General features: G+C 37.6%; 5 protein-coding genes across 5 annotated transcripts in view; 2 read left to right on the top strand and 3 right to left on the bottom strand.

Moving 5' to 3' along the window:
• The window catches only part of LOC104732302 (disease resistance protein RPS6-like), a 2665-nt gene extending 2279 nt beyond the window's left edge, over window positions 1–386 (top strand). The window contains exon 4 of the mRNA XM_010451835.1: window positions 62–386. Within this exon, the coding sequence (XP_010450137.1) occupies window positions 62–346 (285 nt within the window). The 3' untranslated portion in view covers window positions 347–386. The remainder of the gene's footprint in view (window positions 1–61) is intronic.
• LOC104732301 (histidine protein methyltransferase 1 homolog) lies at window positions 937–2819 on the top strand. The gene is made up of 8 exons (XM_010451834.2): window positions 937–1126; window positions 1232–1294; window positions 1473–1539; window positions 1624–1724; window positions 1809–1853; window positions 1929–2210; window positions 2305–2407; window positions 2522–2819. Exons 1-8 carry the CDS (start codon window positions 998–1000, stop codon window positions 2602–2604), a joined length of 873 nt encoding a protein of 290 aa, XP_010450136.1. The 5' UTR covers window positions 937–997; the 3' UTR covers window positions 2605–2819.
• Window positions 3752–4347, bottom strand: LOC104732300 (protein RALF-like 32). Its single transcript, XM_010451832.2, has one exon. It carries the CDS (start codon window positions 4262–4264, stop codon window positions 3917–3919), a length of 348 nt encoding a protein of 115 aa, XP_010450134.1. The 5' UTR covers window positions 4265–4347; the 3' UTR covers window positions 3752–3916.
• On the bottom strand, window positions 6238–6854 carry LOC104732299. The gene has a single exon (XM_010451831.2). The coding sequence runs from the start codon at window positions 6796–6798 to the stop codon at window positions 6463–6465; it is 336 nt and encodes a 111-aa protein (XP_010450133.1). The 5' UTR covers window positions 6799–6854; the 3' UTR covers window positions 6238–6462.
• LOC104732296 (selenium-binding protein 1) lies at window positions 11326–13330 on the bottom strand. The gene is made up of 6 exons (XM_010451829.2): window positions 13110–13330; window positions 12787–13014; window positions 12452–12683; window positions 12242–12349; window positions 11888–12160; window positions 11326–11802 (listed from the first exon to the last, which is right to left on the bottom strand). Exons 1-6 carry the CDS (start codon window positions 13214–13216, stop codon window positions 11521–11523), a joined length of 1230 nt encoding a protein of 409 aa, XP_010450131.1. The 5' UTR covers window positions 13217–13330; the 3' UTR covers window positions 11326–11520.

The raw sequence follows: 13565 nt of genomic DNA, 5'->3' as shown, positions 1-13565 counted from the left end.
TTTTTTTTTTTTTTTTTTTTTTTTCTATGCGTTAGCTAACTTCATTATTTCCGTTTTGTAGGTACCGATATGTGCTTGCTTTCGGGAAACTAAGAGGTCGAGTACAAATCAACTGACATTGAGCCCCATATCAATCCTCTTTGAACGTCTGAAGCCATTGTTACGGGCTTTTGCTAGCTCTATCATCGTTCTTTGTGTGTGTATATATGCCATTTCTGTGTGTATACATGCAATTTCCTTGTTTCCCAAACCTGATTATTTCTTACAAAAAGTTCGTTCGCCCCTTTACTTATTAAACTCATTATTAATCTTCATTGTTTCTTTTTTTCTTTTTGCCCAACAATAATTTCCATTGCTATGTTTCCGAAGTGCACTGAATATTTGAATTAAATGGGACTTTTATTTTGTTCGGCCAACATTTATCTGTTTCGTAATTCTTGGTTAGTTCTCCACCTAACGGACTAACGGTAACAATAAGAACATGTCATCACGGTTTCAAGAAAACGGAATAGCTTTTAAAGTTACTGGATACCAAAGTCTACACGCATCACCGAATTCAAAAATGTTACATGTGACTCCTCATACTTCTACAGTGTTTATCTTTTTGAATTCCATAAGCTACATTATGTCTTTATCTTGTTTTCATTGAATTCCACAAGCAGTGTTTTTGTCCTAGTGATAAGAATGACTCTGCTTCTTGGAGCAAACCAGTTGCCATACTCGGTGATCCACTTCCTTTGTTCAATTTCGTTCACATCATCAGCAGTAAGTAGAACTCTCCGGTGTTTACACTTTGCTTCGGTGCAAATCCATTGCATTTAGTTTGAGTAAAATTAATTTACTAAATCTTCTAACAGTTGTTACTTAATCGATTGGTTTAGTGAACCGATTAATCCAATCTTGTACCGACCGGTTCGATGGGTTTATATTTGCTCTTCTCTGTGCTCTCCGGCCTCAAAGGCTACTTTTGAAGTGCTGCCGCCGAAGCTTTTTGTCAATGGCGGCGAACCCGACGTTTCAGTTGTTTTCTTCTTCTCAAGGTTCTGGTCTAGGTTTAGGGTTCCTTGATTCGCCAGAACCTGCCCTTCCTCCTCCGCCTCCTCCTGTTGAAGTATTATCCTCCGAGGTATCGTCATTTCATTAGCTACTAACTTCCTCCTCTCCAAAAACTCATCTCCAATTTCTTATGTAATTTTCCCTCTTTTGGTTTCTGTGGATTTCTTCGCCGTAGGCGTCTTCTTCCGTTGATCTAGCTGTGGATAAAGTGACTGTCGGCGAGATCACTCTTTTGAAGGTGCGTTTCTGTTTTTGAGAAATTGAGACTCTCAGATGCTACAGAAACTTCAATTCTAATGAAGTGAATCACAGCGAGTGTAATCTCTAAAAAAATGTTCAGTAAGCTCAAAGCTAGTCCCAGTTGAGATGATGATGTTCATGAAAATGAGTAGTTTTAGTTTCTGGATTGGTTTTAGGGTCGTGTGAGCACTAAAGAGGTCTTTGGATTGCCTAATTCAGATTTGGTTCCTGGAGTATATGAAGGTACAATGGTTATATTCTAGCTCTGGTTTGTGTGATGGATATATCTCCTACATTATGCATTGTTTTGAATTCGATTGAATCTAGGTGGGCTTAAGCTTTGGGAAGGATCAATTGATCTTGTCAAAGCTCTTGAAAAAGAATCTCAATCCGGAAACTTATCACTTTCTGGCAAACGGGTTCTCGAGGTAGGCTCTTCTTGCCTTAGCTGTCAAACAATGGATATCACTTGTTTCTTCACATCACTTACCTATGAATCTATATGGTTTCAGCTTGGATGTGGTCATGCACTTCCAGGAATCTATGCGTGTCTCAAGGTAAGTTGTTGCTTTCTGATGCTCTGTGTGCCAAGCCCCATCTTTCTTAGATCTATGGTCTCTTTTGGTGTCCAGGGTTCAGATTCCGTTCATTTCCAAGACTTCAATGCTGAGGTCCTTCGGTGTCTCACCATCCCGAATCTGAATGCTAATCTCTCCGACAAGTCTTCCTCCGTCTCAGTAGGTGAAACAGAAGTACGCTTCTTTGGCGGTGAGTGGAGTGAAGTTCATCAGGTTCTTCCACTAGCTAATAATGATGGTGAGACTAATCAGAAAGGTGGTTATGACATCATTCTAATGGCTGAGACGATATATTCCATCTCCGCTCAGAAAAGTCTATACGGATTGATTAAAAGGGTAACACTCTCGTTTTCTCCTAGATAGCAGAAACTTTTTACAATCATTCTTAAAGATTCAATTCATTGGAGGTTCAACACTTGGGTCTTTGCAGTGTCTGGCGTATCCTGATGGAGCAGTGTACATGGCTGCAAAGAAGTACTATTTCGGGGTTGGAGGTGGGACAAGGCAGTTCTTGTCTATGATAGAGAAAGACGGTAAGATGGCCCATTCGATGATGTATATAAATAAAGCAAGGGTTGCTTTGGTCATCATCTACAATGAGAATATAACCCACGTACTAAGACCTCATAATTTTATCTTCATTGCAGGTGTACTTGCTTCAACATTGGTGTCTGAAGTCACAGATGGTTCCTCAAATGTCAGAGAGGTATGGAAGCTTTCGTACAAATAAGTCAAAGTTCTACCAGGATTCAGTGTCGCTTCAATCCAACGATCCGACTCTAGTATATTTGGGTTGCTCAGTAAAATGAGTTGAGAATTAAAAATGTTATCCATGTTTAGCTTATATATAGATTCTGTTGAATTTATAATAATCGCTTAGTTTTGTACTTTAATACATTCTCTGACTTTTAACGTACGGCTTATGTGATCTGCCGTTGATTCTCACCGGACCAAAGTACCAAACTAAGCTTACGTGGGGGGATGACTCAAATCTATTGCGTTTATTTTTGTTTTAACTTTCTCATTGATTGACTTTAACTTCTTTATCCCTTTGATACCTTTTCTAGCTTACCAAGTAAATTTTAGAATTCCCACATTGAAGCTGGAATGTCCTCTTAATTCCCACATTCGTTTTTTCGACAAGAAAACAAAATGTTAAGAAAGTAGATAGAAGTAGGTTACAAGAATTTTATTTATTCGTTGAGCTTGTTTATCGATATTAGGGCAAGCATAATTCCATGAGTATCCTTCTAATGCCTATAAAGGATTATCTAACAACCCGTAAAGGAGGGGTCGTGAATATACAACATATTGTACCCTAAGTAGCACAAACACAACAACCATACAAATCTAACCTTTGATAATAAGGTACTAAATTACCCGCCATTTGCAGTTGGTTACGCCCTATAACCACATGGACACGGCTATAGATGTTTAAGCAATAGCCTCACAACGTCCAGTTACGTCTGATCCCATGCTAGAATCATCATAGGATACCCATTACTCCCGTTATGCATGCCATAGACCTATATGGCTATATGCAACAACACAATACATTAATATTTACTGAATACATTACATCAAAACCACAAGTCTATATTTTACCTGGCTTGTAAAAGGTTGTCCTAATTAAGTCAACACTACGGTTGCCCATTAATCAGTTAGTGCAGTGCAGCCCACACTAGGCTTACATGGTAATGTTTTGATGGGGATGGCTCGGATGATTATGTTTTGGTCTCCAATTGAATTTAAGATAAGAGGCGTAGCAGTTGGCGTTGCGTCGACTGGGTCAAAAAGTCAAAATTCCCGACATGAAAAAGGTAATATCTTTTTGGTAATATCTTTTTCAGATTTTGATTTCGACCCAACACTTTTTCTAATCTAGCAAACGAACCCCCAAATTCACAGAGTGTTACAAAGATTCAAAAGAGATTATACAATTCAAACCAAAACAATTCAAATTTCACTAATAGAATAGAAGAACATATGGGTATACAGTTACGTAACATAAAAGATTCATAAAGATGGACGATGGTGAATGGTCAAGAGTCACGCCTGCAACGGTAATGCTTAGAGCAGCCTCTACTATAAGGATTAGACGGCGGAGGAAGACATTGTGTGGAGTAAGATTCGCCACGATTACCACCGTCGCAAGCAGGCTGGTTCCTCCTCAAAGCTCCATACGAAAGCTTCCGTGTCTGCTCCTCCGTCAGCCTCTGGCTTGACCAAGACTCCATAATCATCGTAACTTCCTCTGTCTCCACCACGCTGCTACACTCTGCCACCGATCCATTGCAAAGAGATGATGATGCCTTGGAGGTGACATGCACAAGAAGGCAGACGAAGAAGATGGTGATGGTCAAGAAGATCACAGAGGGTTTTGTCTCCATTTTATTAGAGACGCCAAGAAAATAGAAAAAAGAGAGAAGAAGAGAGTGAATTGTGAAGACGAGTCTTTGGTTATATAATAATAGATAAGCATGGAATGCCACATTGAGACGATTTCCTCAGTGTAAAGATAAACTTAGTGGGAGCAGCACTAGGAGGGGCCGCACTTCACCTAACACACTGCTTTACTTATAATTGAGTACGAGTGTATATTAATGTCGCACCACTCTATGTTAATGTAAAACTTATACACTTCGGTTTTTGTTTTCCTATAATGTTTTTTTTTTTTTTTTGTGGTAAAAAGTTTGGATCCGGATTCTTCTAATTGGAAAAGTACTTTTATTAGTAGAGCCAAAAACAAAAGGTACTTATGATGACAATGTATACTACCAAACGTTTTTAAGTAATTTAATAATCATGATCAGTTTTTTTGTGTGTAAGAGGGTATTTCTTATCTATTGAAATTCTCTGATTGCAAACTTATTATTTAAGTTGATTTAAAATCTAAATGTAAGTTTAAGAGTTTTATTTGAATGAGTAGATAAATGCCACGGGTTGACAAACGACAGAAGCTGCAATGCCAACATATGGTTGTTGTTAATCTCAGATTCGGATAAGTGACCAAATTACTAGAACAAAAACTTTTAGTAAGACTATATCTAGATCATGGTTTTCTATAAAATCATGGTTTGTGAACTTTCACAAAATTTTAGAATATTTTCAATAATTTTCCGACATATATATGAACCTGAGCCAATATAACTTATGTTTGTGTTGGTACGACAATAATTAATCTGTAAATCGAGGTTGCATAGAGTATGCACACACTCAACTTATTATAAAATATAGAGTTTTTGAGTTTGAAATTCCTTTTTTTTTTCTTTTTTTTTCTTCGTCGGAATGTAAATATTTCGTTAAAAATGAAAATAGTTAGGAATTACAACGAAATAAAATCCATAGTTTGGTCCCATGGCAAAAAAAGGATAAAAAACATGGAAGCAAAGAACAAAAAACATGGAAGCAAAGAACAATCAGTCCACCGACTTCGACAAGAGCAATGACGCTTTTGGGATCAGTGAAGTGATAAACACAATCAGTCCATCGACTTCGACGCGGGTGGAGTCGGTGATTGAAAGCTTTGTGTTCTACGCCGTTGACGGCTTAGTATTCTCGGACTACCGGTGAAAGGCTTCCAGTTGCTATGGTTTTCAATGAATCGGTCATCGCCGTTTGACAGCATGTTTTCTTTCTCCTTGAGGTGTCATCTAGGAGAATCTTCAAAATCGTTTATCACTTCATTGACTCCAAAAACGTTATTGTTTTTGTCGAAGTCGATGGACTGATTGTGTTTATCACTTCACTGATCCCAAAAGCGTCATTGCTCTTGTCGAAGTCGGTGGACTGATTGTTCTTTGCATAGAGCTCTCAAACATGACACAAAGACTCCGGCAGCTTCCGGTGGTGGAGGAAGAGCCTTGCATGGTTGAAGTGAAAAACTCTCCGCAGATAAAAATAAGGAATTGAAAATAGTTCCTTATTGGCTGACGAACTCCAATCCACTCACCACCAATAACCATATATTTCGATTAAGCTAGCTATCAATAATAAAGTAAAAATCATTATTTGGTATATATAGAGAAGTACTCTTTGGTGGTGAGTCGATTGGATTTCGTCAGCCAATAATGACGGCGAGATTGATAAGAAGGATGGTTATGACATCATTCTAATGGCGGAGACAATAAACTACATCTCTGCTCAGAAAAAAGTCTTCTACGGATTAATTACAAAGTGTAATTAACACTTTCATTTTCTCCTGGATATAGCAGAAACTTTTTACGATCATTCTTAAAGATTCGTATATTTATACTCTTACTTTATAATAATCGCTTAGTTTTGTATGTTAATACATTCTTTGACTTCACTTAACGTAAGGCTCATGTATCTCTGCCTCTGCCGTTGATTCTCACCAGACCAAAGTTCCAAACTATGCTTGTTAAAGTGACTATAAAAGCGGGAATAACAAAGCACATAGATAACTTTAACAACAAAAAAAGCACATAGATAACTTTAACAACAAAAAAAGCACATAGATAACACACGTTGCACTTGCATGGAGTACACATACTCAACTTATTAATTATTTATACAATACAGGGGTTTTTGTATTCGAATTTTTTTTTATCTGCTGAGAGTTTTCACTTCAACCCCTGCATCTGTAGTACTTGGGATGGCCACGGTGGTACCTGTTCGACGGAAGAGGCAAGGCTCTTCCTCCACCACCAGAAGCTGCCGGAGCCCCCGTGTCATGTTTAAGAGCTCCATAGTTGAGATACCTAACCTTACTCGTCAACATCATCCTCTCACCACTCGGTGATGTCACCATATCCTTAGTTTCTTCATCTTCCTTTAGGATAAGTTTGTTCACCTCTCCATCTTCTTCATCGCTCTCGTAACGTTCTTTCACCCACGTGTTCTTCACGTGATGATTTCCCGATACACGTTCTTCGTCGTTTTCGGTAAATGTGTAGTACTCCATGCTTGATGATGTTCTTTTGTACTTTGAGTTATATGTATTTATTGGTACTGGTAGGAGCTACATCATTATTTATAGTGGTAGATTTGGTTTGTAACTTGTAGTGCTTAAGCGTATCTTTTTTAACTTTCGTAAAGAAGGATAATTTATTATCATATCGAATTTTCACCTTTCAAAAAGGGTATTCGAGAATAATTAAATGTTATCGGATGTCCCCGAAGAATAATTAAATGAAGTAGTAGTACCGTACGTGAATACGTGTGATCCACGAAATGGTACTATATTATAATCACTAACTTTTTAACTAAGAAAGATACCGGAACTTAAGCCCATACTCTCTTCATGCAAGCATAAAACCATGACATGGTAAATTGGTATTGAGTTATCAACGGTGGGTCATAGTGTATGTAGTTTAGATTTATTCGGTGTGGATGGTAGAACATCATTTGTAATATATACACACATTTAGGTTAAACATTTGTTTAAAACGACCTTCTAATGATATTTTATCTATGTTATTTACAAATGAAAATATCTATAATCAGACCAATAAAAAAATGCAAAGCTAAAAGTTAAAAGTATATTAACATATTAAATAGCTTCATAAAACTTGCGTATATCGTTTTCCCATTGTCTAGCATATAACAAGGCCTAAAAGCTCATGTAATCAAGGAGAGTAAAATAACTAATTATTAGCAAATTCACCTTCGTAAAATGTATATTCACAAGCAAAAAGAAAAAACTATCGTAAACTGAAACTGATATTCAAAAATAAGAACACTTTGTAGGTCGGAATTGAATAATACTTTGGCAAATTCGAATTGTTTTGATGATGCGAAAAATATCGTTTTCTCATAGAATCTTATTCCAAAATATGAGGTGAGACGACGACTCACGATTCTTAGCCCCCCTTTGCGCCTACTTAACTGATGTCTTCAGCAACGGCCCACGTTGCAGCAGGTGAAAAGTATGATAAGGACTAAAGTTATGAAAACTATATTGTGAAGGTGAAGGGAACGGTAGAGGCCTAATCAACAAATTTGGTTAACACAAAAAAACGAAATATAACTTGTACAATTGGGTTTATTTTTTTGTCAACTTGAACGTTTTATTGAATTATGTGTGAAAATAACATGAAAAAATTGTGTAAATTTTATTTTTCAATTGTCAATATAAATAAACCAATCAAAAAAAATTCTTTTAAATATATAAACAACAAGGATTGTACATCAACAACAACTCAATGATTCGAACCTACGAGCTGATTGGTAAACATTTTACCGTTGAGCTATTGAGGGACAACGGAAGATTAGATCTCATAAAATTCAATTCTCGTTCTCAACTTGTGACCAATATGGACTCAAAGTTTCCTTCGTAACTTGTGAAACTTTTTTGTAATGGCTCTGTTCCATGCTTAAAATCACATAACCTCAAAGCGGCTTTATTTCATTATATTCCATCTCTATTCCAATTCCATTTATTTAATATTCATTTGGTATCATTGACATAAAATATGTCATTTTTAGTATATCCCTTTCTATTTTCTTATAATAAAAGTTGCAAAATCATCATATAATAATCCAGATTTGAAATAGAAAATAAAAAATTAAGGTTTATGATGGTTCTTCAATCTTTTATACTTGTAGGGGAGTGTATCCAAAACAGAATTTGGGAGGATTTTGGAGGATTTATGATATTCTGAATTTTAGGAGATTTACGGTGAGTTTTTAAGGTAGTTTGATGGATTTATTATGATTTTCTATTTTTCAAAAAAAAAATAGTTTGTGATTTGATGAGATTTGATGAGATTTTGTGAGACTTAAGTAGGTTTTTAAGAGATTCTCAAGTCCAAACAAGAGGTGTTCATATAGCATAACACAAAGAATACATTGAACATATTCATATGTATAGAGGTTGGTTTTTGGTTTTTTGGCAATTTGATCCGAACAGACACCACCGTAATTTGCATCATGAAGCCTTTACCCTAATCTCGACAGTATATATACCTAACAACTAACCTTAATAAAATAAAATAAAACAAGACGTGAAGCCCATAATTAACACACAAGAAAAACAGAGAAAGAAGAAGAGAGAGAGCCCAGAAACGAGAGAGGAGAAGAGAACAGAGAAAGGTAGAGAGAGAACTCAGAATTTTGCAATTCATAATTTTTTTTTAAAATTAATCCTTCAAAAACACCCTATGGAAGGTGAGATTTTTTAAATAGGATTTCCCTTACAAAAATATACCCAAAGTCTCTCACAATCACTATTATGTTTTTCTAAAAAAAAAGAGAATTTGGTTTTGAATAACGGTAGATTTTTTTTTTTTGAACAAACAAGTGCTTCTATTAATCAAATAGAAACATTACAAACATTACAAAGAGAAGGATAAAATAAACCAAAGTTTAAGAAGTAACAAGCAAAGGCTTTCCCCAAAGCCATGCGCATGAATAAGAGTAAAGAAAACATCAAGAAAGAATCCATGATAGCTATGAAACAAGTGCTATAGAGCAGTTGGAGACAAGCGGAATCAAGGTTGCAAGAGTGGACATCATCGATGAACTCGAGAGATGACAAATTGGTCACAGTCAAAAGACATTGTGTCGTTGATATGAGAAGCAGAGCCAAAAAGCTCGCCGGAGTGAGGAGCATTAGCCAAATCAAGACCATGGCAAGGATTTGGGGAACAAAGGCCTGGATGGTGGTGGAGGTATTGGTATTGGTTTGCTTGAGGCAGTGGTACTTGAAGCTTTTGACTGGAAATATCGAGGGGTGATTGTTGGTGGAGAAAACTCTGAGACCATAACCACATCCTCGGTAACTTGCAATCAGAACTGAAATGCCATGAGACTTCAAGAGCTTAGGAGCAGTAAGGTTCACCATTGGAACTAAAACCATGATTCGCAAGCAGCAGGTGTAAAACCGTGTCATAATAGGTGGATCCTCTCTGCCATGAAAATGGTGATCAAGAATTCCACACAGAGTATGAAGCCGGTAAGGTACTAACAGATGAAAACCAGACCTGAGCTTTGGACGGGAGGTTGATTGTAGGGTTTTGTGGGCAGTAGAGCTTACCAATGAAGTTACTAACTGGTGCAAAGAGTAAGTGTAATACCGTGACAAGCCAGGTGGATCCTCTCTGCCATGGAAATGGTGATCAAGAATTCCACAAAAAGAATGTGATCGGTAAGACACGGACCAGGAAGCAGCAGACCTGAGCTTCATAAAGGAGGGTGGTTGTTGGGGGTTGAGAACACTTTGATAAATCCAGTTGCGGGATCCAACAAACAATGTCACACAATGAGCAATAACCATAGTTCTAACACACCCTATGTACATCCAAGACAGCCTAGCTAAGTGGGTTCTCTGATGCAGTCTTCGAACACCGAGGATAGCCAAAAAGTCTAGACAAAGTTGATGGGATAACAGAGGGTTAGATAGAGAGAACCTGGGCTTTTTGAATTTGGGTGAGTCCTCATGTAAAGCTAACATGCCGATCTCAGATTTGATGTTCAGATTTGATAATCGATGCGCACAACGGCTGACCAAGGAGATTGAAGTAAACTTCTGCGTCTCTGGGGAAAGCAAATACAGAGCTGCCAAGCTCAGGGGATGACCTGTGTTCAAGACGGTAGTCTAGTAGCGGAGGAGAAGCACTTCTCTGGAGGTTTCCTCACCAACCGTCGTCTCCATCTCCGCCTGCCAAGGCTCGGGTGATGTTGGAGAAGAGAAATCTGCAGAGGCGATGACCATTCCTGATCGATAGCTAAAAAGACAAGGGGACTTGATTTACGTCGGCAGTGAGGCTGAGTCGGAGTTAAGGAGAGAGGAGTTTAACAGTCTCCTCCGCCTTCTAAAATCGATTTTTAGCAAGCCTTTGCCTGGATCTGGTTGATTGGAGAGGGTTTGTGTAGGTTGCAAAACGGGACACAAAAGGGGAAAAAGAGATTGGGAAAGGAAACTAAGAGAGCAAAGAAAGCCGAGAACGGAAGCTAAGGTCGAGATACCCTGACGCCGGCAAGCAAAAGCTTCACCGACATCGGAGATATTTGGTGGTAGCGGCTCCTCGATATTCGGGCTTGGGAAAGAGTTTTAGGGCGAACTTGCTTTGATCGAACGCTGAATAACAGTAGATTTGTTATGATTTTTGTAAATTGTTGATTGAATAACGTGAGTGATTTTGAATGATTTTTAACAAATTTCATATTCAATAACAGTAGATTTAAGATGTGATTTTAAAATCACTAGTTGAATAACAGGAGATTTTAAAAAAAATCACAAATCCTCTCAAATTCTGTTTTGAATACACCCCTCCAGTAATCTATCTAGGTATAAAAAGTGATTGTTGTGGTCGGACTCTATTATAAATTTCTGACCACATATTATTCCATAGGGCCCTCTTATATCTTCATTCTGCGATTGCTTTTTTTTTCCTTCCATCATATTCTTTTATATGGGGTGACACACTGACACTCGAACGTGAACAACAAAACCGAACAGAATACTGAAAACAAAAAAATGGAACCGGAGTGTAGAAATGTAGAAATTTTATTAGTTTAATTTATTACATAAGAGACACAAGGAGCCTAACTTAAGTGTTTTATCTGGATCATCTAATGACCTCTTCTTACTCCCTTTTTTATTCAACTTTTACATAACACACAACAACCAATAAAACTCATTTTAAACTTCACACACATAACTCACTCTCTAAACATGCCAAATTCAAATCCAGATATCTGAGGTGCAGTCTCCACCTGGATATCTCATCTCATGGGCAAGCGCAGGACCTTCTGGTTCATCACCAAAGTCTACAAACAAGTCAGGGTTTAAGGTGAGACCACCTTTGTCTGTATCAACATCAATTTGAATTATGTGTGAGCCTTTCTCCATGATTTCCGGGTAAAACTGACGATCCCATGCGCTGAACAGCGAGTTTGTTGCATACAAACGTTTCCCATCAAGGCTCAGCTGGATCATTTGAGGTCCTCCTCGTAGAGAGTTACCCTGACATCACCAAAACAGCTTCTATGTTATGCAAAATGTGAAACTTATAATTAAATCCTCAAAAGATTACAATTCTGGCACAAACCTTGATCTGAGGAACATCAATTTGGTAAGTGTTACCGTCTTCTCCAACCACCTTAACAGGACTGCCCTTTTTTAGTAACCCTCCGACCCAAATTTGTCCTGTCAAGACAGGGTTTTTAGGGTCCTCGATGTTGTACTGACGAACGTCTCCATGGAGCCAGTTTACAAAGTAGAGAAATCGATCATCTAGGGAGATCAAGAAGTCGGTGATAAGCCCAGGCATCTCTGGAAGAATCCAGTTTTCTACTTTCAGGGGTTTAACTGATATAACCACCTAAAACAAGTTGGTACACATTGCTGGTTAGTCATAGATTTGTAAGAACCAAAAAAAAGAAGATTCAGAAACTACACTTGCCTCATGGCTCCATGTTTCATCACTGTCCTTGAAAAATCTTATCATATTACTTGACAAGGCACTCCCAACAAACCCTGTATCTTTAGATGGTTCATGCAAGAATCTAATCTGCAACCACATATAAGTTTAAGATAAACAACCGTTCAAGATTTGCCCTTTCATATATGTAGTTTAGATATCATGTTCAAAAGAAATGTGTGATTATGTTACCTCCAAAGGTAACAGACCAGTCGGTCCAAGGTCAATCAATTGTTTCATTTCACCACCTGGCCAACTATAAACATGTAGATGACTTCCGTACAAGCCATCAGCAACGTGCTGGAGATCAAAACCTTTGGAGAAGGCTTTAGGTGCTCCCCAAGATGTGCTGATCATTGTCTTGTGCCGAGGCTGGTACCAAAAATCATACCCATACAAAGGACTATGTCCTGGTTTCTCCCACCTGAAACATCCCCAAAAAAAAAAACATACACATTAATTCTAGTTACATGCTTCTAACTTTTTGTCTTATGTCTACATAGGGACATAACATGGTATCACATTACCTTTTCTTGATGTTAAAATCAGAATCAAGAAGAAGAAACCCATTCCCCTTGGCGTTCCCCTCTTCATCACCAAGACACGACACCAAGATCTCCCCTGTAGCAAGGCAATGGGCCGTATGTGGAAACGCCAATCCAGTCTTATCAGCAATCTCTTTAGGATCTACATACTTATACAAAGACGGAGCCCTCGGGTTTTCCTTAGTGTCAATCGCATAAATGCGACCAGATCTTCATCCCACAATCAAGAAAAAAAAATCAATTTAGTAAACTAATAGAGATATAAGAGGGTAAATGGAAAATGAAAAGGCTGAAGGATCTTTTACACAAGAGATGGTAAGACAAGATAACGTCTATCAGCAGAAGCATCACCATGACAAGAACTACAAGAGTTCCAACCAGAGTGATGAAGCTCATCACCAACAAAAGGCATTGGTAATCTATGAATAACACTTGAATATGTAGGTGAGTCTGGATCCACATCCACTGTCGCCAAATAATCCGGTTTCTCTATTCCAGTTCCTTTTAATAAAAAACCAACCAATCAAAAGTTATCAGAATACAGAGAGGAACCAGTATTTTTCCGACATTCTTGTTCAATTTAAGTAAAAGACATAAAACATCGTTTCATACATCAAGATCAGATCCGGTAATAGAAAGAAAAAAAAACATTAGTGATTCGATCTGAAGATTCCATAGGACCTACTAAATCTTGAATGAAAGGTAAAGATTCTAACTTTGAAAACATTCGATCTAAATTCTTGAACATTATAAAAAAAAAA

The sequence above is a fragment of the Camelina sativa genome, chromosome 12 (genome assembly GCF_000633955.1).
Source record: "Camelina sativa cultivar DH55 chromosome 12, Cs, whole genome shotgun sequence".
Lineage (NCBI taxonomy): Eukaryota > Viridiplantae > Streptophyta > Magnoliopsida > Brassicales > Brassicaceae > Camelina > Camelina sativa.
The sequence above is the reverse complement of the archived record's forward strand: the minus strand, read 5'-3'. Positions and strand labels throughout refer to the sequence as shown.

Bases quoted from the DNA above. Each gene is read 5' to 3' on its own strand.
- LOC104732299 (XM_010451831.2), bottom strand. From the start codon at position 6,798: ATGGAGTACTACACATTTACCGAAAACGACGAAGAACGTGTATCGGGA.
- LOC104732296 (XM_010451829.2), bottom strand. From the start codon at position 13,216: ATGCCTTTTGTTGGTGATGAGCTTCATCACTCTGGTTGGAACTCTTGT. The intron at 12,684-12,786 runs GTAATGTGATAC...GGGATGTTTCAG, and splicing joins GATTTTAACATCAAGAAAAG to GTGGGAGAAACCAGGACATA. The intron at 12,350-12,451 runs GTAACATAATCA...ATGTGGTTGCAG, and splicing joins CTGGTCTGTTACCTTTGGAG to ATTAGATTCTTGCATGAACC.
- LOC104732301 (XM_010451834.2), top strand. From the start codon at position 998: ATGGCGGCGAACCCGACGTTTCAGTTGTTTTCTTCTTCTCAAGGTTCT. The intron at 1,540-1,623 runs GTACAATGGTTA...GATTGAATCTAG, and splicing joins GGTTCCTGGAGTATATGAAG to GTGGGCTTAAGCTTTGGGAA. The intron at 1,854-1,928 runs GTAAGTTGTTGC...TTTGGTGTCCAG, and splicing joins GAATCTATGCGTGTCTCAAG to GGTTCAGATTCCGTTCATTT.
- LOC104732300 (XM_010451832.2), bottom strand. From the start codon at position 4,264: ATGGAGACAAAACCCTCTGTGATCTTCTTGACCATCACCATCTTCTTC.